At 47.8% G+C, this 25,093-nt stretch overlaps 1 protein-coding gene across 2 annotated transcripts in view; it reads right to left on the reverse strand.

Moving 5' to 3' along the window:
- Positions 1-25,093, reverse strand: part of HYDIN (HYDIN axonemal central pair apparatus protein) — a 61,610-nt gene that overhangs the window by 7,568 nt on the left and 28,949 nt on the right. For both annotated transcript variants that reach the window (XM_071440560.1, XM_071440558.1), the window contains exons 4-5: positions 3,648-3,717; positions 2,858-3,167 (exon numbers count right to left, since the gene is read on the reverse strand). In XM_071440560.1, coding sequence (XP_071296661.1) covers positions 2,859-3,167; positions 3,648-3,717 — 379 coding nt within the window. In that variant the 3' untranslated portion in view covers position 2,858. The remainder of the gene's footprint in view (positions 1-2,857; positions 3,168-3,647; positions 3,718-25,093) is intronic.

The following is a 25,093-nucleotide window of genomic DNA, read 5'->3' on the forward strand; positions in this document are numbered from 1 at the left end:
AAAACAACAAAGCAAAATTCCATCAACTATAACACAGAATTGGTTTTTCTGGTCAGCACCAAGGCTGGGATCTGGCTCGCAGGGTCCCTGCAGTGACACCTGCCTGGGGACATGCAATGAGAGATTACAGAGACAGGAGAAATCACTAATGCTGTAGGAAGAGCCACTTGGGAAGAGAGAGGCTCCTGTTCACAAATTTTGGCCAAGAAAATCCTGAACGGGAAGAATCATTTTCTACATGTTTAGCTCAAGAAATCCTTTCCTCAAAGAATCTACTGGCAATTCCTTACCCTGTAGCCAAGATGTTCCCACTGACCAAAGATGTCAGATCAACACATGCAGGTGGTTTGACATGTGCCACGGAGGTGCAGAGCTCCCTGCTGATCCATCCTGGCACATGGACTGCTCATGTGTGTGTGCCTGTTAGCTCTGTCCCAGAGAGGGAACATATCTTGCACAGAGGGGACAAAGAGGTGATGCAGGAACAGCAATGATCAATGCAGATGACAAAGCATGGGTCCTGAATAAAGGATGAAAGCCCAAGAGAAAAGCTACATTTGGGGATGAGCCTTTTGCAGCCTCTGTCACAGTTCTCAAAGAATATCCTTTGTATCGAATGTCTTCATTTTGAGGGGAAACCCAAAGAAGCTGAGGAGATGGTTACTGGCCTTAGAAATGGGACAAATTAGTCTTTCAAGAAGAAATCTTGAAGGTAAAAAATAGGGCAAAATGTTTGAATTGGACTCCAGATTTAGTATTTCCTGTGGGGAGACTCTAAAGGTCCATTCTAATGCTACAGAAAACCTCTTGGTGCAAAGGCTTAATTCAGCTTTGAGCTATCAAAGACACAAGGGGTGAAGAGAGCCTGTTCTGAGTCTGTCTCTAACCCTGTAGGTGTAGACAAAGAGTAACCACAGGAGACTCATGGCTCCACAGTGGCAGAGAATGTGCATGGCTTGGCATGGATTGGGCATGTCCAACCACACAGCAACAGCTGGACTCTGCTGCTTCTACCTCTAAGCAGCAGCAGGGACTAGAGAGTGAGGAGGAAAAACAGGCTTTTACTGCTGGAAGAAAATAAAATCTAAGCACACAAGAGTCTAATCCAGGTAGGAAAAAACCCATTTTTCTCTCCTGGTCAAAATAACTGTGTGTGTCTGATGGATGCTGGGAGGCTCTGCTGATGGGCTCCAGCAAGGTTGGATGTATGGATGCTTCAGTTCTACTGAGCTCACCCTCCTCAGTCTTGATACCTGATTCCCTCGGTGTCAGACTGAATTAGTTTATTCTGATCACTTAGAATACCAACAGTGCTTAATGTGGCCCAGAAATAATATCTGACATGCTGCCCTTCTGCTGGGCTCTTGACGAGCAATTTGAGGTGTTAATAGCTTGGAGACCATCTTCATTTGCAGCTCTGCCACGCACAATCACATGGTGGCTGCTGAGGGACCCAGAGAAAATACATTCCTGCTTCATTAACATGCAGAGCAGAACAGGCAGCTGTCATGGCATCCTCAGCAGGAAAGAGGCAGCAACGGGGCCACGCCAAGCCCTTTGGAGCAGAGGCTGCTCTCGTGCCAGATGCTTGGGACCCTCAGCTGCCACCGACTCCACAGACTCAGGGGACGCAGCATCAGGAGGAGCAAGTGCCTGCAGGCTCAGGTCCAGCAAAGCCAATTGAGGGGGAGATGGGGTGATTACAGGCTGAACACTGATTCAGCATTCCCATTTCCAAAAGCCTAAATTGGTTCTAAAAAAATAGGAATACAGAGAAACAGGCAAGTGGCCAACAAGTGGCCCCAGAGGAAATTAATTCCTCACAGAGTTCACTGGAATGTGCTTATTTCTCTGTTATTGAAAAATATATGCATTGTTCTAGCCTAAAAATTAGATTTCCCCTTTAGGTTGTAATTAAACCCTAATCTAATTTGGCAGAAGATACCAGGGACCTCCAAGCAGAGCTAACAGCCCTGCTCTTTCTTCTCCACCTCCCTCCACCTGCTTTTGGCAACTTTTCTCTGCATTCCAGGGTCTGCTCATGAAGGTGCTGTGCATCAAGAAGGGGCACACAAAAAAACTTGTTGGAATTTGATGAGACCCAGCTGGAAATGGACTTCCTCAGTGCCCAGGGCTTCTCTCCTAGGCCCTCCCCAGAGCCATAGTTGATTTACAGCTCCCAAGAGGCTGTGTCCTTTGAACAACACTGCTCCTGGATGAGCTCAATTCCTTGTAACAGCAGCACTTTGATGCCCAATGGTTAACTTGGCTCGGTTTCCTGGGGCATTATGGAAAAATCATTTGCTTCTGTCATAAAAACTGCCCAGCTCAGACTTCTGCACACTGCAGAGAGGTCAGAAAGGAGGAACTGTGTTCCTCCAGAAATGTGTTTTTACATGTGCCCCAGTATGACTGCAGGATTGCTCTTGAGTTTGGGAAGCATGGCCCAGCCCTGGGTGACCCTGCTTCCAGGGCTGTTCAGATGGGTGCTCCCCCCAGCAGCTGCAGCTATCCTAAAGCTGTAGAACCTGCTGATCTCTGCCAAAGACCAAAGAGCTGCTCTATGAAGGTGAGTGTGGCTGAACAGGCCAAAATTCATTTCACCAAGGTGGTCTTTGCCTCAGGCCACAGATGTCTAAGAAAGCAGCTTTCCTTCCCAGGGGAACCAATATGGAGGCTACACCAGCACCAAACATTATAGAGATCACCTATTCCCTGAGCTTCCAGCCTGATCAAAACAGGCCAGTGTTATTTCCACAAGGAAAACTCAAAACCACTTTTTCAAATCCCAGACAGACAGCCTTGTCTTTGTGAAGTATAGGAAGTACAGGACACCAGGAAGAAGAGGTTCACATACCTTATGGTGTCTGGCTGTCTGTCTGGAATGACCAGTGGTACTGGGCAGGAATTGGGCTGCAGTTGGTCATCTCCACATACAGCACTTGTTCAGTGTCATTCATGTTGCAGCCAAAGTCCATGGCCTGGGTCTGGAGATGGAGATTTGGGAAGTAGACTTCTCCCTGAACAGTGATCTGGTCCTCATGAGGATGCTCCATGAAGCACGTCCTGAGAACCCTCTCTGCCACCCAGCTATTCAGATTGTTCTCATAAGTTGGGTTAAACTGGATGCAGAGACGAAGTTCCTCCCCTACACTGAACGTAATGGCCTGCAAGGAGATGTAAAGCATTAATCACCTTTGTGATCAAGCCTCAAGGTGTCACAGGAGGAAACAGTAAACATTCAAAGTGTGACCCCAGAATGGGCTTCTCAGTTCACCCTCATTTCTTCACAGTGAGGATCTGTCTGCAGGCACCACGCTCTGGTCTGGGATTCTCTCAGGCTCACGTTTCTGTGCTTGGCAGCAATACAAGGGGATGGCTGCTGGAGAGCTGGGATGCTTTCCAGGAGACATGTTACTGCATGGCTTGCCTCAATCTGATCTCTTGCTCCCTTCTCCTCATGTCTTAGAGCCAGCATGGATGTTCCCAATTCAGATGAGATTTTGATTCCTTCAGCAGCTCTGCTGATTTGGTTCAGGCCAACCCACTGCTGACACTACAGAATAAACTTCTCAACTTGAGGACCTCCCAAAAGAAAAGCACCACATCCCTCCTTCAAACCCCAGAGTGAGCCCACATATGCTCACCTTGGAATCTGCAGCAAGGGGCTGCTGGTCCACATTGCAGAGACTGAAGAGCCAGGACAGCACTGGGTTGCTACAGAAACAGGAGACAAGGAAAAAAAATCTCAAGTAACCATAGACTTCCTTCCTCTTCCGAAGCATTTGACATTTTTCAACCCCCAAAGCAGATACAAGTCTGACAGACGTGTCAGTAACATTTTCACCGTGGATCCTGCCTGGATTTGCATGCCTGGCTTTTCCTATGCCTTTGTTACGGAGACCTTCACTCCACAAAAAGTGCAGAACCACCAGGGGCACTTTCAAGGCTTCCCTCTCTTGATGCCCAGACACAGTACTGGCCCTGTGAAACACTGGGGGGACCTTTCTGACAGCTGCTTCTCCTCTGGGAAGAGACAGACTTCTTGCTCACTCTAATGCTTTCAGTTCCCTTGGGCAGAGTGCTTGGCATGAGATGATCTGGAAGGCAGTAGCTGGTAGATAGAACAGAGCAGAAAAATGAGGATGATAGTTTAGCCTGTCTAAATGGCTATGAAGACACTGAAGGGCAACATTAGGAAACCAACTGGAAGTTATTGAGATGTGCAACAGCTGAGCTGGGGCATTCCAAGGACAAGGGCTTAGATGAAGCAGTTCCTGTGTCATCAAGTCAGCAGTCATGATTTTCTTGTTTCTGTAAAATGAGTTCATCTTGTAAGCATAACACTTACAAAAATTTGTAGGAACCAATTTAAAAAAGAAGAAAAAGAATTTCCATAGATCAAGGTGAACAGGTGATACAAGGGTCAGTGCTAGCAAACCCTCTCTTGGAAGTGGAGGGGAAAGAATCCATGCTAAAAGCCAAACAACCCAAATAGCCAGCCTGCTTTCAGGTAAGGAAGGGATTACTTGTTCCTCGGATGCCCTGTGGCCTTTTGGGTTTTAAAAGAAACCTCCTGAGGAACAGATGTCTTGCACTTCACAGGAAAAGACCATGCTTAAGATGGATACTCAAGACCTTTTCCCGATTTCTCATGGTTTTGCATTCCCAAATTCCTCCCTTTTTTTCTCACTCTTCTCTGATACAACACCACAACCCAGCTCCTCCTCAGAGCCCACAGACTTGACAGTCACCTGTGTTGCATATGCAATGCAGGGAGCTGGGCTGCTGACCAGCCTGATGACCATCAATCTCTCTGGACCCAAGGAGAACAAAAAGCTCACACGCAGGGGCATCAGGCTGTGACTGAAGGAGCCAGGTAGCCACAGCTGACATGGATGGCAGATGCCATTTAGGCTTTCCAGGCAGGACTTCCTAACCAGTGTCCTGATCATTCTATTTCCCTCTCCAGCAAAACCTTTGGGCTCAGAACTGCACAGTGACAGTCCCACTGCAGCTGATTGAGCAAGTCTTCCTCAAGTTACCACTGAGGCAACCCTTTCTCAGAATACCAGTATAAGCAGGAGCTTCATGCATACACATTTCACATTCACTTCCACATGTGTGCCCAGTGGTCCTGGAGCTAGGGAATGCACACCAAGATTAGCCGGCATTTTCTCTGTAGAGTTCCATTTCCCCTGGGAAGAAAGCCACAGAGAGAACACCCATGACCCTGCTATTATCTCCTCTGAGCTGCTCTCTAAGGGTGCTGCCAAACCTGGCTGCCCTTGGGACACCAGGGCTGGCTGAGAGACTGGGGTGAGTGGTTATGGAAATATTGGCAAGTGTCAGGTTGTCAATTATAATGATCCCTGGGAACAGTTTCCCGCGTGGATGGATACCACACTGATCATTAGAGCTGGCACACTGTGTTTTCCTCCTCCAGGACTCTGAGCTAGACCAGCCCCCTGGTCATGTTTGTTTGCAGAGGGAAAGCAATGCTGCTCCCAGACACTTCCACCCTTCACAGGACTTTTGTTTTACCCCTTGCTTCTCCTGAATAAAGCACTTGGCGTTTGTTTACTTCCTGCCTGGCTTCTAACTTAAGTCTAACTTACTTTCCCTGCCCTTCCGTTCTGCCTTAGCGCACAACACTGGTAACCTCCTGTTTGCCCCAAAGGAGCAGTATTTCCGTCAGCCTGTATTTTGGGAACAGCACTGGGTTTTGGTAGCTATGGAAACACAAAAAAAGCCTTAGTAACTGATGGTGACCAGGAAGGAAAGCAACTGGTGCTGCCATGGAAACCTGTGGCCTTAAAACAGCTTCTTGAAGTCACTTGCTCTTTTTCCCAGGCAAACGTCAATGGGCTGCAGAAGAAGCCTCAGTGGAGGGGATCTGACAGGGAAGGCTCAGCCTTTGGCAGGGGCCTCACCTGGGCAGTGCTGGAGCAGCCTTCCAGCACCATCTCCACAGTCTGGCCCAGCCTCAGGTCCATCTGCAGCAGCCACAGCTTAAACATGGGGCTGCCAGATCTGGAGGTCTGGGAAGCTTCTACTCTTGGTGCCACTGAGGGCAGGGGGACAAGGATGCTGCTGAAATATGTTGAAACCTTCTGTGGGCCAGTACAGCTGATGGATGTGTTGTCCTTTGTTTGTCACTATGAACTAGTAACAGAAGGGAACAAAGCCAGAAGAGAAGCAGAGATGGAAAATTCCATGTGAGCTGCTATTTCTATGTGGTCACTCAGTGAGGTTCTCTGACTGAACACTCTGCAATAAAGCTTCCACCCAAAAGGCTGCCCAAGCTCAAAGCTTAAACCACAGCCAGGTCTTGGCTGCCCTAGAGTTTATCACCATCCAGCAGCTGCTCTGTTTTCATACAGTCTGCATGAAAAGCATCTTCTCAGTTGCTGCCTCATCTCAGAGCATCACCAGCTGCTTAATTAACACTCTGAGGGTTTTTCCAAGGTGCTTCCTGCAGGTCTTACTGTACCAGACACTGACCTGGCTGCAGGCAGAAGGAAGAACAGCTTCAGTGCCATTTCACCTTTCCTGGGAGCTGCTGCCTCACGTGGCTTCCTCTGTAGATGCTACTGAGGAGCTGCAGGGTATAGAGACTCATCTGGTGGTGCCATGGCACCCCCTCAGCTCTTAAAGAGCATCCAATCCTAATCATTCCCAACATCTCACCCTCTGCCAGAACAGTACAGCTGGGTTGGTGTTTCACAAAGAGAAATGAACTGTGGGAACACAGGGTCAACAGAAGTTTCCCCAGAATGAAGACAGCAGCAAGACCAGTCTGGCTACTGAGGAAATGGAGTGACAAGAAGAGATTAGTAACTCCAGCTAGACAGAAGATAAAATGAATGTTCAATGGAAATTGATTCCTTCATGTAAAGAAACCTTAACTGCAGGCTAGTCTGGAGCTTTTATTTTACTCTCAATAAATCTGAGCATGACCAGGAAACAAATTGTTCCTGGAGCAGTTACTGGTTTTTTGAAAGGCAGAGAAAATGTGGCAGCAGAAGTGATGGTATAGAAGAAAGTTACTCTGGAAAACTGTTAAGAACTGATGCGTACCAGCTTAGTGGTTTATGTTGGAGACAGCAATGGATGAAAGCTTGCAGAAGCTTTCACACCGTGAAACCTGGGTCCCATTTCACCCAGTAGTAGCTCTTGCAGCTGACAGCCCTGGCAACAGCCCTAAACTAAGCAGAGGGGCACAGATGGGAAGAGGCAGAGCACAATGACACCATGCAGACTGACACTGCCCACTCTCTCATGTAGCCAGCTTGTAGCTACAGAGCACAGGACATGCTGGACTAGGGTCTGCCTCCCTGCAATGGCCCTGTGTATGTGGATGGCTGGTTGGTATATATTTAACACCCCAAAATCTGTCCTAAACACCAAAAGTAGGATTAACCTACTCTTTCTACCCAAAAATTTAGATGTTGGGAGAACTGTGGACTCTCTTTGCAGTCAGGGAAAAGAACAGGCACCTCAAGAAGACAATTCTCATCCCAAAAACTCTCCAGCACAAAGAACAGAGCACTTGGAAAAGGCTCCACTTTCTCCCAGTTACAAGAGTGTGTCTGATTTCAGACACAGGCAGTAGGATGAGTGAAGCCCCTCCTTTGAGCTCACCTCAGTGTCACAGAGCATCCTGCCCAGCCTCAGAGAGCTTCCCCTCTCCCTTTTGGAACTGGTCCTGCAGCCATCCTGGCTTTGCTTTGGGCTTCTGCTGTGGAGAGACGGTGAGGCAGCAGGCAGAAGCAAAGAGCAAAGAGACACTAGGTCTGATCTGATAGAGCCCAGCCCAGCTGGGCAGCTGGGGATGAACAAACCGAGGAGGATACAGGGCAAAGACAAATTCTGCTGCTCCTCCCAGACTCCCAGGCAGAGGGGAAATAAAACAGCACCATTCATTTAGTGGAAGAGCTGCCAAGAAGCTACTGCTACTGTTGTGAGATGATGCTCCATGGGGAACAGAAAAGCAAGGAATGTTATTGCAAAGAGAAATATACTGGTAATGTAACATTTTCCAGCCAGACACTGCTGGGACATGCTGTTTTTCTCCAATTGTTACTTGATAAAGTGAGGAAATAAATGTATTAGAACTAAAGACAAATTCAGTAACAGTTGAGCAACTGGTTTCCATTTCAGTGGCTTTCGAGGGTATCCAACAACTTTCAAATGGCCACCACGTGTTTCTGAGGGAATCTCTGGCTTCAGCCAAACAGAGCCAGGAACTTGTGCACTGAAGAAGCTCTAGTCTGATGGACTAAAGCTGCTCTTTGCTGAGCCCACAGGAGAAGCAGGAGCTGAGATATCTCCTATCTGAAGCAGGGTCCCAACTTGAGCTCTGGAGTAAACAGTTTGTCAGTGGCAATTGTGGTGCCAGTGCCCACAGCCCAGACAGGTATGAAGTTCATATGGCTGTTCTCAATGAACAGCTTCACCTTGTCCTGGAATTTCTTTGTGCCATCCACATTTGCTCTGACAGTCAGAGACACCGCAGACTTAGGGGGGACCACTCTTTTACTGGGTTCAGTCCTCCAGTGTGAGTGTTTTGCAGCCTGTAAGACAGCCAAACACGAACTTAGGATGGAAACCATGGACTTTGCTCTGTTGAGTCTAAAGGGGGTCTAAAGAGAGGATAAAAATCATAACGCCTTTATTATTCTAAATCTACTCTAAATCTACAGAGGCTGGCAACAGCAACTCTCTAAGAGCTTATACAACCTGTATTTTACCCTCCTTTATCAGACTCACGTCATTAGCCCAGTTTTGCTCAACCCAAGGGATGCTCTTCCTCAGGAAGTTACTCCCCCTCCAGTCTCTCTTTGGAGTGCTTGCCAAGGGAAGCTATTTACTCTCTCCTGGCTTCCCAACAGTGGAGCTGGGTGTGCACAAAGGCACAAGGTCAGAGGGAGCCAGGACTGCTCAAATCCCAGCCCAGCAGCCACACAGCTGGAGGACACTGCTGAGAGCCTGAAGAATAAGTCTGCAAAACCAGCTGAGCAAAACCTCAACACCAAAGTTTCCTTCCCCAAGGGGACATCAGTGCTTCTCAACAGCCCCTGGAGGACTGTTTACATTTATCCCCCAAACAGCTGGAGAAGCAGCAAGAGGAAAATTCACCTCACTGTGAGAGCCTGGACTCTCACACAATACCCAATACTTTATCAACAAACTCAAACAAGTCCACAGTGTCAGGGCTGGCTTTAACCAGCTCCAGAAGTTCACCCCACCCAACATGGAGAAGAAAAAACTCCCCCCAAGCCTATTTACAAGCCTCTCACAGACTCCCCCTCCCACACTATTAGACTAATAAGGGACCAGTTTTTCATCTGTGTACAATGATATAAATGCAGAGAAAATCTATTGTCTTGCTTTACAGCAAGAAGCTGAGGGCAAAGTGCAGCTCAGCAGATGCTGGGCACTTTGTGGCTGCAGAGTATTTTCTATCCCCACTGAAGATCCCTGCAGTGAATACAACTCATCTGTTCTCCAGGAGAATAGAAATGACACCAGGAAGAAAAAAAAAAAGCAAACTGCTCTATATAGTGATATCTTTCCCTTTAACAGCCACCTTCTGTTTTCATCCTGCCTCTGCCCACTTTCAATCAAAGAAATTGCTCTCAAAAACACAAGAATGACTTCTGCATTTGACCATTTGGTACATGATTTCAGCTTGTGATTTTGGAAACAAAACAGTACTCCTTCAGGAATATCCTGGCTAACCCAGCTAACAGAGGCCAGTGCAGATCTCTCTCACAGGATGCTCAAAGCTGGCAGAGCCAAAGCCCTCCCAGATACCAGCAAAGCTTCAGCCCCATCAGCTGCACTATTCCCATAGCTCAGTATCCTGGGATCCCGGGGAACAAATGGTCCCTCTGCAGGGACTTATTTTAAATTCCCTTGGCTTCATAAAACCTCAAGCTCCCTTCCTCCAGGACGGATCAGCAATTAGGAACTACCTCACACAGCAAATGGAGACATCACACCCTCACTGCTCACTGGCTGTGATTGCTGTCTGCAGAGGTTTACACCAGTTCAGCTCCAAGACTTGGGTTTCCATGATGGAAAGCCAGGGATACAGCAACACCTTGGGGGATTTCTGCTGAGCCAGGACACCAGCCCACAGCCTGCTCTGCAGGGGATACATGGCCTGGCTATCTCCTACAGCCTGTCACAGTTTTGGAGATAGGCACACAACCAAGCACACCGAGCTCATGCAACAACAGCCAAGGCTTATTGAGGGACACCCCCTTTTATAGGGGGTTCCAAGTTCCCCTGCTTGAACACCTGATTGGTCGAGGTCTTAACACACCCAGCCCACTGGCCAATTAGAGTCTGCATTCTGGTTTGAATGGGATTGGCTGGGATCCCCTGTTTGGGTTCAAATCCAGCCCATCACTGTCCTGGCTGGGGACTTGATCACTTCTGTTCTCTAAGGGACAAGGCCAGGAGCTGGGCTCTGTTATGGCCACTTTTACCTGTGCAGCTACAGACAGGTCACCTGCTTACCAAGAGTCGTTTCAACACAGGTGTGGAGGAAAAACCAGCTGCAGGCACAGCCCAGAGCTTCTCCATGCCTATAAACAGTGCTGCCAGCTCCTGCAGTGATTCCAACAGAGAGGCAGGAGGGGCACAAAAAGGACAGACACAGATTTCACAATCCCAAATGCCACAGAGGTCATCAGATGCAGACAACAGTCAGCAGCAGAGTTAAAAGAAACAAAGATACAAGAGGCCTTCGGAATGAAATCAGATTAAGCAGGATGAATCTTCTATTACAGAACCATATTCCTGCCTGGTGCTTTTCTTATTACTTCACTTATTCAAAGAGAAACAAGAAGCGGCTCAGCAGTGATGCAGGGAAGGGAGGAAGCAGCTCAGGAAAGGTAATGAGTTTTCTTAAAAAGTCCATGAACAGCATGAAAACACAGAGGCATCCTGGGTGTAGAATGATAATGGCCCTTCAATCAATCCACAATTGATTTCACATTTAAACTGTAGATCATCTCAGTAAAATGCCTTTTGTGAGCCTGATATGGAGAACTGGAATCTGCATTTCAAAGGCAATGCTCTGGCTGCTCAGCCAATCTGGGCTTTTAGTGGGGAAGGAGCTGGGCTGATGTAGGAGACACAGGGGTGCCTGCAGCAGACCTATTGTTGGGGCATCTGACCTGGTCAGCGATGAGGTGCCCTCACAGCACTAATTAACATCCTGCACTAAATGGTGGTGGGTAAATGATACCCTTGCCTTGCAACAGAACACGTGCCCAGAGTGGCTAGAGACTGGTAATGGCTTAAGCTCCCTTCTCCTGAAGTCTCATCCCATGGACCCTCCTTGGACAAGGACTTTCAGAGGAAGGACCAGAGAAGACTATGAAGGACACCAGAAAATACTGACTTTTATTCTTTTGGTCCTATTTGATCTCCTGATGGCAAAATGCTGCCTAAGGCACCAGCAGCCCTGGAGTTAACACCCTGAAGAGGCCGTTGTGGAGGAACAGGAGTGACGGATGCTCTTATGTTCAAGTGCTCCATTTCAGCTCTCACACTCTGGTGCGAGCCCAGGGCGCGCTCACCAAAGGAGACGTCACCAGAGAGGAGGGAGGGCACATCAAAATGGTCCCATGACACAGCCCCAGCCCCAAAGGCAGGGAGGCCATGGCTTTGTTAAAGGGAATTGCAAAGGATTTGGGTGGTGTTAGGGCTGGGGGGGATAAAAGCTGCTGTCAGAGGCACCCTGGGTTTCAAATCAACCCAGCACCCTGTGCTCAGCACAGCACCCACGTGGACAGGAGGCAGTCAGAGCAAAGTGCTCAGCAGCTGATGTGGCTTAGGGCACCACGGCAGGTGGGACATGTCCCTGAGTTGCTGCTGGTCCACTGAAGGATCCCAAACACACTCCCAGAGATGCCTATGTGCCTCAGCTTCCCCATCTGTAATGTGGTGGACACAGAGGTGTCGCCACAGAAGTGGGCTCACTGTAACCAGCCTTCCCAGCCACAGATTCCCTACTTTGATATTTCTCATCTGGAACTGGTGTTTCCATGGAGGATCCTTCCCATGAGATCTTGACATACACTGCCAGGTTTTTGAGACAAGAATCCAGGGGAGCCTCAAGCATCCACTGCAGTAACAGTTCTACTCAGAGGACAGATGAAAAGACCAGCTTGTCACCAGTGAACCCATCAGCTGTCACAGCCAAGAGCAATGGCTTAAACAACCAAACGTATGTCCTTAATCCAACACACCACATTCAGCAGATGGGCTCCAAATTGCAGAAGTCACCAACATCCACTGAAATCAGCACTTGAAGCTGCACAAGACTCAGATTTATTTCATGGCTGATGCCAATCAATGCCCACTCTGACCTTTAGTTAAAAATCAGGGATCACAGTGAACTGTACTTTCTGTTTTATTCACCAGACTGCCACTGGCTCTGCTCTACACATCTCAACAAGCAAAACCTGCCCTTGCTCAAGGAGAAAGCTGCTTATGCAATAATATCCCATGACCAATTTGGGGGAGGGACAAAGAATAAATTATTTGATTGTGAAATGTTCCCTCTTCATTTACAAAAAAAAAAAAAAAGGGCAGCACTTTTCTGCAAACAAAAAGTCAGCATAATTGTTTCTTTACTGAGATCAGACCTACTCACCACTCTTCTCTTGCAAAGTAATAACCTTCTTATTATTTTTTTCCATTTCCCTTATCCTATTGGTAAAGTTGACTGCAGAGTCCTTTCATTTCTTTACTGCCTTGATCCTGTGCCTCCCAACAGCAGCATCCCAGACACAGACACAGCTCAAAAGCTCCAGAGCATCCATCAGCAGCTTTCCTGCCTACCCCATGTTAACCCACCAGCCCCTGGCTCAGATGTGCTGGGACAAGCCCTCACTTGAGGATCCTTAGCTGAGGTTTACCTGCAGTCTAGCTGCTTAGCACAGCACTAAAAGTATCATTTACTCATTCACCTTTTCTCATCTAATGAAAATAATAAATTGACAGAGAGAAACAACAAGGTATCAGCATCAAAAATGCACAGAGAGCACAATCTTTTGGTAAGAAAACAACTCAGTGTGTCCTTCCCTGCTATAAACAAGCTTTTGAAAGTGTCTGGCATGATGTAGTGCTTCATTTTCTACCTCTTTCAGTTGCTCTCTCTCTTTTTATTTTTTGCAGACTTTACATCATTGGGATGGAGACAAATAGGTAGAAAATTGCTTTCCTTCCTTTCCAGAAATGCTTTGTTAGTTCTAGAGCCAGAGATACACCACAGCTGAAGTGTGAGGGACTGGTCAGCAAGGGAAAACACTGCCAAGCACTTTGACCAGTGCTGAGCCAGGAGGGTGGATGGCTTTCCTGAACACTGAACATTGTTTGCAATGGACTTGAACTCAAATGCAGGCAGTTTGTTCCAGCTGCTTTTTGGACAGCCTGAACACAAAGGTGATTTGTGTCTGGGGCTGGAACAAAAGCCTCTGAACATGCAGCTTTTTGACCCAGTGTTGCTTTCATGTGCCAAGGGGTCTTGCAGGAAGCCTCCCAGCTGATCTCCAAGGGAGGCTTTTAAAAAGCAGGGATTGGGGTTTCGTGAACAACAGACACACCTTTCCAAGTCCATCAAAAAGATCCAGATTCCAAGAAACCCCCCAAATTTGACTAGTATCACAACTGCCCAAGTTGCCAGGAATTCCACAGGTCCACAAGTCTCACTGCTCCCCCTGAAGACATCAGGATCTACCCCAACCCTGCTGGCTCACCTCATATCTGTGTGTTGCTCTGACAAAAACCTCCTCAATGTTCAGTTCCTCAAAGCTGAAGTGGAGCTGGGGCCCAACACCTTCCCTTGTGAGGAGCAGGGGCAGCCTGGTCTCACAGCCTGGGGAGAGATTTCTATTTGAGTATGGTAATTCCTTCTGCTGTCTTGCATTTTCCAGGCTGCCTTAATGCTGTCCCTGGCTCTGAGCTGCCTGGGACCAGCTACTGATGTTCCAGGAGAAAATACAGACCAATCTCTTCCCTCAGGAGAAATGCTTTGGATCTGGCTTCCAATTTCTAACCCAGTGCTTGGGCTGGGTTCCGATTTGGCCATGCATTTTTATTCTGAAAAAGTGATGCTGAGTTTAAAATGATTTTTGATTTCCTTCCCATGCACTTAGAGGAGCTTTGAAGTCCATTCAGTGAAGGCACAAAGCTCACAAAGAGCTTGGCATTGCTGCCTGGCTTGCAAGTAAATCAGGGTGTAGGTGACACAATGCACAGGACTTGGTTGCCAAAGTGCTCAGCTTCTCTGCTTCTCAGCATCTTCTTGACAGAATCTCCTCATGCTTTGTGACTGGCTTTGAACACAGTTCCCACCTGACCACATCAATAAACAGAGATCCACAGTTTCAGGTGATGCAGGACATCTCAATGTAAAGGGGTAATCATCATTTGGGATTTTTGAGCAATTAAGAAAGTTCATTTTGAGCTCCAGTATTTGCTGTGAGGAAATTTCCAACACTTCTTCACTTCTGGCTTTGCCAGTTGTCCAGAACTGATCAATTCTGTTAATCACCTGATCCAGAAGTATCTGCCAAGTAATTTCTGGAGGCACCTTCAGTACACGTGGAGACCAGCAAAGCCCCTTTCCAGTGGGGCAGGAGATCCAGCTGTACAATTCACTGCACTGGGAAAAAGCTTTCAGATATCTGCAGCATGGGGCACACAATATCTGCAAATCCTCATTGCAAGGGATTTGGGACTAGCAGAGAAATGCCTGAGGAAGGCAGTTGCATTTCTTGAAGGGATTAAGAAACAAAAGTAAACAACTTGCCAGTTAAAGATGGCTGTTTTCTTCAATTATTTTTGCACCCAGGGACCATGACTCTGGGACAATTCCCACTCTGACAATCTACTGGATCAGCTCTGATCTGTAAGGAAATGCATCATTTAAATGACTCCTTGAGATCCTCTTCCAAGGAGCCAATGGAAGAGTTAAGCTCTCCCAATGGCCTTTCAGGGTCATTCAGGAACAGGCTCCTTTTTCTCAGCACACATCACTTGCTCTGGTTCCTCTAAGTCCCAGACCAGCTCAAGGCTTGCATGCAAGTAGTTTTCCTCTTTCTCAGTCATGAAAAAGCTGTCCTGGCACAACCCCAGGAGACTCCTGCAGCAAAGTGCTGGACAACCCCATCACCAGAGCCAAGAGAACAGCCCTGAAAAAGGAATCCCTTGGGAACAACTTTTTAAAACCATCCTTTCCACAGCTCCCACAATTGCAGCTGGTGGGCAGCAAGACAGTTTGTTAGCACAGGCTCTGAGTAATTATTGTAGATGGCATTTGCTGAGTAAACCCTGCACAATTACTGTGTAAATATGAAGCTGTTTCATGACATTTGTATCCATCAGTTGGATCAGGAAGGCAAGAACAGAAGACCTGAGCTAGGGATTGCAGCACCCTCCAGAATGGGAACCCAGCTGCTGGAGGACATTGGGCCTCACACCTCTTCCTCCTAGATGAGCAAACCCAGGTTATTTGCTGAATGGAAACCTGGCAGCCATCTCCCACTCCTGAAAAACACCTAAGCAGCACCATGCAGAGACAGAGAGGAAGGACAAAGTAACCTGAACCACGCTGTGGGCTCCGAGAATTCCCTGCCCTGCGCCAGCACAGCAAAGCCACCACCTCTGAGGTGAGGTCACCCAGGTGGGGCAATGACAGCTGCTCCCAGAGAAGGGCTTGACAGCACTTCTGGAAGACAGGACAAGCATAAACCTTGTCAGCAGACTGCCTGGACTCTGTTTTTGTAGGAGGGTGCTCATCTTGCTGAGCACACAACACCACCTTGAGGAACCATGGACTGAGAGCCACAAGGTGACAATTCCCACGCAGGGAGAGAAGCAGGTGCTGGCCAGGGATGGTCCTTCTGCAGCCACCCTGGGCTCAGCAGGGCTCAGCCACCTCTGGTCTGGCTGCATCTGGGCAGTGGGAGGGAATCCAGGGTCAGCAAGTGCATTTCTGACTTGGGTGCTACTGCCTAATGATTAATCCATGTAAAAAGGACCCATGCTGGGGGTCTGGAGGGTTTTAGTACTCATTCACTAAAATGTTCTGCTCTGTAGCTCTTTGGCCTTTGAGGAAATGCTGACAAAGCTATGGCATGAAATCTTATCCCTGCACTGCCTGGATTGTTGTGGGATCAGTGATCCAGAGCCAGGTGTCTCCAGCTTGCATGGGAGATCCTCTGGAAGCTGCAGGGACAGCACTGCCCTGCTGACCACAGACCCTTCCCAGCAGAGCCCAGGGATCTGGGGAGTGTTTGCACCTCACCTTCACTGGGGTGAGAGAGGCAGGGAAGGAGCTGTACCTGAGATGTCACAGTAAACTGCTTGATTATAGACCTGGGCTTCTTGGGGCTTAAAGAACACCCTGATTTCAGCTGAAAAATTTGGCCTGATCTCTCCCTCCTAAAGCAGGAGACAGCAAAACATTTCTGTTCAAACATCACATTTCTTGTTTTCAACCATAGCCCTGTAAGCCTTTATTTAGAGCATGAATGGCAAGCAAGGAGTGAGCAACACTTATCAACAACACTGATAACAGAGTTTAGAAGCATCTGCAAAAAAATCTAAATCCCTTGCCTTTACTGGCACCTGGCAGTAGATTTAAACCTGGGGTGTAAACCTGGGCCAGGCTAACCAATGTGTCTGTAACTGTCTGCTGCTTCCTCAGGGTCTTCTCTCTCTGCTTCTCTCCCCAAGGGTCCTGGCACTGATGCTCAGTCCCAAGGAGCCTTGTCTTGCAAGTCTGTGGGATCTCACTAAAGGATCTCACTTATTGCAACTGGTTTTTAAAAAATGCATGACTTCCTCAAACCCCAGCATTACAACTGTTTCTTAATGCACTTGTTGACATAAATACGTGAACCTCTGGTAACTATAATAACACTCAAAAAGGACTGAAAAATGTACCTTACAGAAGGAGACAAAAAGAACAGTTATTTTTTCTGCCAACAAAGTGAAGCTTTGATTCTGCTTGCTGATGGGTATCCTCACTACTCTGTCCAAAAGTCTTGAACTGACTAGAGCCTCCAGCTCTCCTGAAGCATAAATTTTAAATAACTATAATATTGCCCATCGACTTGGCACTTAAAGCTCAAAGGACAGGCCCTCGAGGAATTAAAGAACTGTGACATGGTAAATCACTGGGGTGCAGCTGCAAGCTATTCTGTAATGCATAGACTGCTTAAAGTTAACAGAACAAAGGGAAGGACAGAGAAAAAACCCAACACTGTTTCAAACACCCACAAACAAGAAGGAAAGGAAAGTCTGAAAGAATTAATTCCCTTGGATTTTACTCAAAACCTAAAGGAAACACATTTGCTAGATGAGATGTTTCTACTCAGCAAGCAACTGGGTGAAGATGAAGCCTTACTTTCCAGCAGCACACTTGCTTAAGGAAGATCAGCTGGCTACCCACACTCAGCATGTGAGACATCAGAGCCCTCAGATGCCATTGGGATGCTGCATGGACTCACCAGCATCCAGAGAGCAATCTTGGATTGACAGGAATAAAAAGTATCTGGGTTGCTCTGAACAACATGAGCTCTGCTACAACACCTGGAGCTTGGCTAAGACAAGCAGTGAGAAGAAACACTTGGATGATCATTTCCCTGGCTTGGCTAATTAGAGTCTAATAACTCACTAGTGCTCATCACCCAGCTGCTCACTGTGTGTTTAACAGCCTGAACTCAGTGCTCTCACCCTGGGCAGAGCCTCCCTGGTGAGGGGGATGCACTAAGCAGCTGCTTGCCTTTGCTTCAAGCTCAACAGCTGGAGGTGAATGCACACCTCAGCTCCACAGTGTTCTGCACATCTCTCAAAGGCACTGCCTGGGCTGAGCTGCCCCGTGGCACTGCTTGATCCTGCAGCTGCTGTGGCCTCTGCCCTCGTCTGGTTCCTGCACGGTGCCTTGCCAAGGCCTGCCAGCACCAGCACCTACACAAACAGCCCCTGCTGATATGCTGGGGAAGGTCACTGAGGAAATGTCAAGAGCAGTGACGATGTTTGAGGCTGTCATCTTCAAGAGGGGCGTAAAGCAGGGGAAGAGAGCACATCTGAGCCTTAAAACCAAAATACACAAGCTGCAATAAAAGGGAAGGGAGTTCAGCAACCAGAGGAAAAGAAATAAGCCCAAATTTCAAAAATGCCACCCAGATCACTCCTAGGAAAAGCCTCCATTCTCTCTGTAGAGACTCACATACCAGACAGCAAACTGGGGAGAAGGTATTTGAATGAGACACAACAGGAGCAGTGATGCTGAGGGTGCAAAGGGATGCCAGGATTTGACTGTGGTCCTGTCATCAAGGCTTGTGAGGGCTGTGCATCAACAGATTACCAGGGGCAGGCACCTTAGAGTTTGTGCTGGCTACCATAAACTGAGGATCCGGTTTTCTGGCACTGTGTTATTTCTTGCAAGAGTTGGGAATCTTGGTGTAAAATATGATTCTGCTTTTTCTGATTTTTACAACACATCATCCTTTAGCTGCTCTGAAGCAGAGTTCAAACAAACAAGAAGGAGGTCTCAGAGCCAAATCACTACTGGGAAACTCAGAAAGCATCCCTCCTTCCACCAAGGCCAGAAAACAAACTTCTTGGAGCCTAACAGAGAACTATCAGTTCTTCAAGTCAACCACCTCACAAAGTGCTGTTTGGCTGTTCCTCCTGCTGGACTGCAAGCTGATGGTACTCACTGGTCTGTTTTATGTGCTGCCATCAGATCTATTGGCCCTGTGGGCAGTTCAATTGCCTGGGGCAGTTTGTTTATTACTCAGAGGCTGACAGAGGTGATACATCTCCTGTTAATGGAAGCAAGTGTAATACAATTCATAAGCAAAAATGAAGCTAAGCAGGAGAGGAAGAAAATTTAAAAGAACCATTGTCCTGATGAATATGCATCTGCTAACAACAGTGCTCTGTTCTGGCTGAGTGAGTTTAGCTGACTTTGGGATTTTCCAAATGCCAAGGCCAGCACATCTGTGACAGAAATATAACTGACACAGGGATCTTACCCCACTGCTTTGGAGCACAGGAACAGCAATATATCACAGAGGCAAGGAAAGGGACAGACCTGACTGGGCAGGGGACCTGGGAAGGGAGTGCAGGGCCAGAAGGCAGGGCCAAGGGTGGGAGATAATAACCAGCCTGTGCTTGATGCTTGTGACAGCTTTGTCTTGCTGTGAGCTGTGTCCACCTCATCTGTCCTGCTCTGGTTACTGTCGACTGAGCTGTGGGTGAACAGGACTAGGATAGCAAACTTATGTGTTCCCCTACTAAGCCCTGGTAGCCAGACTGACTGCATGCCTGAGCCCTTGAAGTGACTTGCAGCAATTGTTCCAACTGCAGCAGTGGATACTGGAGCCCTGCACTCGTATCCTTGCTCCCAGGAAAACCAGTTAAAAGTGCAAGACTCTTGATCTCCTGAGATCAAGTCACCATTCTGCAGGATTCAGTGTATTTGGACAGAAACTTTCAGCAATACATCACAGAGAGCTTCCCTGTCCTGTCAGGGAAACTGAAAGCCAAGGTGTTTGACTCCAAGGCTGGAGGGTAAGAAGAAATCATTAGTTACACATAGTCTACTATTCTGTACGATTCAACCAAATTCTTTGAAGACATGACATATTCTGGAAAACTTTTGCCATTTCTCCTTTCATTACTGCAGCATGTCAGACTATAAAGTTAGAAAATGTTAGATGTTTCTCCAGGGAAATTAAAATAGGCCATTTGAGAGGTTCCTCACATGCCTGCCTCTCCACAGGAGAAAAAGAACTACTAGTCCAAAGGATATGCCTCATTAGCCACCCTTACAGAGTACAGCCACATGTGTATGAGCCTCGGGACACCTCAGCAGCCAGGGCTGGCCTGTGCTCTATGGGATGGCCATTGAGCCAGAGCACAGAAAAGTACTGTGGATGCTAACCAGGAGAGAGTAAAGCTATGCAGAGCTGTGAACATGACAGTGCAGCACTTCTGGCACCATGTCAGCCTCTGCCAGGCTGCCACGGGCAGGTGGCCTGAAATACAGTGGATGGATCATGAGACAGCACAAAATCTCCAGTTGTTGTCCCCTGGCTTTGCTACAGCACCCAGTGACATAATACAGGAGGGGTGAGCACACAGTGACTCACAGCTATAGAAGTGATCTCTGTGCAACCAGAAATACATGTGGATCCTGTTTCCTCTCACTCAGCCCCTAGATGATGAGAATCTGCTGGGTCTCCACCAGCCCAGATAAGGAAAAGGTGATCTTAAAAAGCTGGATACCAACAAGGTTGGCCAAATCGTTGCCTCAGTTTGGCAGAGGGGGAAGCCAATCACAAAAAGGAAATCACTGCTTGGAGCAGACAGAGAAACAAGACAAAGGTGGTAACAGAAACACTGAAATGGCACCCAAAGAGCAGCCTGTTAGTTCAGGGCACTCAGGAGAAAGGCAGTGCCAAAGCTAACATCTGCCTCTTTCCATAAATAACTGAACCCACCACAAGCTGTGGGATGGACCAGAGCTCCCACTGGACAGGGTATCTTCTGCCAAACACTGAAGTGCTCAGTAGTAACCTCTCCTTTGGATAGGGACCAGATTTGCAGGAACAAACAATGCTGTTACCTCCTGAGCCAACCTCAGGTCCATAACCCAGCCACCTTGAAGACCACCTCCACCAGCTCAGAGTTAACACATGACACTGGAGAGTCATGACCAGGCAATGACAGGAGAGTGATGACTCGTCAAGGTCAGGGCAATGGTAACAGATCCTTTTCCTCCCTTTCCTCTGGTTTCTATTTCCAAGGAGTCAGCTCCCATGTCTCTGCAGTGTGATTTACAGCTAAGCTGTGGTGGGGAGTGTGCAGCAAAAACCAAGGACTTTCTCCTTTGGTAGCCACCTGGGCTTCTTGCACAGCTGCTTCTGCTGACCCATCATGTGTATTTGCAAAAATAAAACACAATTTGAGATGCACTTGGCAAGTCAGAGTTGCATAACAGTTTGTTTCCCACAGGCTTGGACGGATGCTCAAAATGTTCATGGTCACATGGTGATTCCAAAAATCCCTGCCTCCTCTTTTTGTTAGGATTTTCGTCACTGACTTAACCCTATAGAGACTACAATGACCTGCTGCAGATTCTAGAGACAGCAACACCTGAAAATACTGGCAGCCCACACAGCAAAGCTTCTGCACAAGCCCTGCAAAGTCACCCTGCCCAGAAAGCCTTTCCAAGACTACTGTCCCTCCACCAGCTTCCTAATTTCTGGAAGCAAGTACTTCCTCCAGCAACTTGTCAAAAGACTTTGATTTTCTATGGGGTGCTCACAGACATCATGGGTGATGGGTGGGAGGAAGGGAGCAGCCACTGCTGGCCAGAAGGTCAGAGACAGAAAGGTCCCGACTTTGGGGGCCTCTCCAGCAGATGGACTGGCAGTGCAAGGGAAGGGTCTGTCCAAGGTAAAAGTTCCAAAACCATCACCACAGAGAAGATTGTTGGCAGTGGAATTTTAGATTCTGCATTTGATAAAAGAAAATACTATTATTTGAGGTAAAGACACCCATATGCTAGAGCAGGGGAGAGACAGACAGCACCAAAACTCCAAATGTGAAACCAACTCTTTCACAAATAATGGCACTAAAGGAAATCCAAAGTTTGATAATGCTGGAAAAAACAGAAGGTAGTAGCCCATTTGTATTCAGTCCTAGAGCAAACCATTTAATATTAAAACAACCACTTAGGGAAGGTTTTCACTCAAGATTTGGGGCCAAGCCATGATTTATGTCTCTCCATCATTAGATGGAGTACAAGGACTCTACTGTGGGCAGCCAGACTTGTGGAGTTCACCTTAGTGCACTTAGGAGCACAGGGCAGGTTAAGCTAGTTGTGGAGACCTGGCCCCACTCTAGTAAAAAGCAGGGGCCTGGGAAACACTACAAAATCAGCACAGCACACCATAGAAAGCTTGCTCTTAATGCTCGGCTCATCAGCTCCCACTTTCTGCAATATTCCTAGTGCTCTGACACAAGCTATTCGTCACAGCATGCTGCTATCAGCTACACTGATGTAAAACTTACATTGTTGTGACACTGGTGGCTCTTAGCCTTAGATGGGCTACAGGAGTAACCAAGAAGAGAGTATGATCCCTGTGAGAAACGACCCTCACTTTTTAAAATTTCAAAGGCTTATTAAACCTTCACAAAATACAACAAAAGACTGAATAAGGAAAAATAACAGCACTGGGAACCTTGCGACCGTCAGCCATGTGCTCACTAACCAAACGGCTGCTCTGCCTTTTATAGCCTGGGGTTGCATCAGCCAACCCTGGCCCCACCCAAAGTCTGCCAGTCAACTTTTCTTTGCTGTTCCTTGGTGGAAACTGCTTTCTTGTGATTCGACTGGAGGTCAGGGGTTGTCATGCCACACCTCCTAGAAACAAGATTTTCCTCTTACAAGCCCTCCCTCCACATGGCCCCCACAGCTAAAACCTTCCTGTGGCAGCAATGGGGGAGAAGGGGGCTATGGGGAGAACAGAGAATGTCTAAACAAACCACAATAACATAACTATACATCAATTAAACTTCTCTTAACATATACACGATAATCATCCTGTAAGAGATGATTATTGCAAGAGCCAATCATCACATGGCTCATCTATAACAATCCCATTCCTCACAAAAAAGAAGGTGTTTAACTTTTTCAAAAGAAAGCAGAGGTTGTGTATATTCTAGGGTTTACTCAAAGATGAAAAGGGATTTTGCACTGCACAGACAGTAGGCGTTCTTCATCTCACGCTGTGCAAATACGCAGAATTTGGGCTCTGGTTGATGGAAGGATATAGGAGTTTGCTTGTATAAACAGAAAAGCAAAATATTTTTTGTCCCTGTGTGCAATAGAAAAGTCCATTTAAACCTGCCAGCCTTGTGTCCAAGCTCACAAATGACACTGGAAGGGAGACTCAGACATGGTTCAATCCAGGTTACAGGAAGCAATTGGCATTTCCATGATTAACCTCAGGAAGAATTTGGCCTCCTTTCCACAGAAAACCAGTACATGCTTCAGGTCAATATGTGAACTGCCAGTGCTCCAGCACCCTCTGTTAGTCCCTAAACGCCACGTATAAGATGTGTCCTTACCTGCAATAACTGATCCCTCTGGACGCTGCAAGGACACACATGGAATGCTCTCGATGTCGAGCCCTTGCAGCAGAGCTCAGCTTTGGCAGGCTCCCATCCCTGCCAGGAGCCCACAGGGCAGAAATGCTTTCTGCAGCCAGCTCTCTGGCCTCACCAGAATCCCAATGACTCCTCTCTTCGCACACAAAGCCAGCCAAGGCAGGGATCTCTCAAGCAACCTCATTCAGGGATGAGGAGGAAGAGAAGGAAGACAAGCAGGGAAGGGAGGTTCTGAGCCTCAAGGCAGAAAATGTTACCACAGAACAGCATGGGGTCTCCTTGCACCTTTGCCCTCTCACTGGGTGCAGGTGAGAAGAGCAGAGTGTTCTCAGCAAGTGGTGTCCACTCTGCACGCCTTCAGAAAATCAGACAACTTATCCTTTTCCTGCTGACACAGCCTGGGATACTCCCTGCAGCCACAGAAGAGACAAATCCAGCTCATTATTTAATAAACCACATGTTTGCAGAGAGAAATGGAAGTACAGGAACAGCAAAGCACTTGGGGAGGAGGAGCAGCAGCAGCAGCTCCTCAGCAAGGGGCTGACCCTGCACCACGGGGTCCCACATGGATCAGAGGATCACTTGTTGTTCACTGGCACAGCAGGTAGTTCTGCTCCACACTTAGAAGATCAGGAGAGGTTTTGAAAGCCAGCAGCCCTCAAGAGAACCTCCTGGCTCAAAGCCACTGCCCCAACTGAGGGAGAATCCACCAGCCACCTCAGCTGGCTTTTCCTGGCACTGAGCTGCTCATGGGAGGTGGATAAAGATCAAGGAGCACCCACTGCAGGACTTCCCTGGGAAGGCAAGAAGAAGCTGAGTTTCAGCTGCAGGTTACCAGCATCACTTTTTGTTCCTTCCTTTTTTGCACCTGCAGGGATAAGCAAACTCTATCTGCCTCATTTCCTGCACTGACTTCCACCAGCTCTCCCTCGCTTGGTAGCAGCAGCAGAAACCACTTTACTGTTTAAAGATCACAACCAAGACAAGAGAAGGAAGCATTGCTACAGAGCAGTTGCTTCTGAGCTGGCAGGTCACTGTCCCCCCTTCATGGTCCAGTCCCCTGGCCAAGAAGAACCAGCAGGTGACACTGGGAGGACGAGTGGAAGCGCCATATGGAGTGAATCGAGGGAGTGCAGTATAAGCAGGACAGCGATCATCACCCAGCCCAATTCAAATACAATTAGAGAGGAAATACAGTCATGGACATTACCAGCTGCACACAGACAGAGCCTCAGGCCAACGCTGTCACCAGCACCAAAAATAATCTCTGTGGCTGCTCCCTGCGGAGCGCGATCGGAAACGTCTCTCCATGGCTGACCTGCAGTGCCGGGCACAGGGAGGGCTCCACCACTGGGACAAGCGACCTTTGACTCAACCACCATCAACAGGCAATAATTCACCATGATGGCCCAGAAAGTCCTGCAGGAGGGAGACAGAGCAAACTCCTGGGTAGACCGTCTCATGATCCAGGGATTTTTGGGTCCCCTCCCAGTGCAAGGTCCTGCACTGCCTCCTCTTATGAAAGTCCTCTCTGTCTGCTCCAAGATCTCTGGCAGCAGGACAGTGGCCTTAGAGCTATGGCCATCCCTAAGACTGTAAGTAAGGAAGAACATTCTGTCAAAGTCTAGGACACAAACTGTTGTGAAAGCAAATTTAGGTGGAAAAAAAATCTGGTCAAACTTAGCTGTGGGGAAACCTGGCTGTTTCAGAGGTGAAGGAGGATCACTCAGAGTCCAGGCTGAGACAGGCAGGTGGGAAGAAAAGGGAAAAGAATGGTCCAGGGAAGTATCAAGAGAAGGTTGTGAGATTTTCTTTTAACACAGTGAGCTTACATGGAAGTCAGACACTGTGTAATTAAATAGAGAACAGTGGAAAA

Source organism: Agelaius tricolor, unplaced genomic scaffold, assembly GCF_023055355.1.
Source record: "Agelaius tricolor isolate 1412-34295 unplaced genomic scaffold, bAgeTri1.0.p SCAF_15, whole genome shotgun sequence".
Classification (NCBI taxonomy): Eukaryota; Metazoa; Chordata; class Aves; order Passeriformes; family Icteridae; genus Agelaius; species Agelaius tricolor.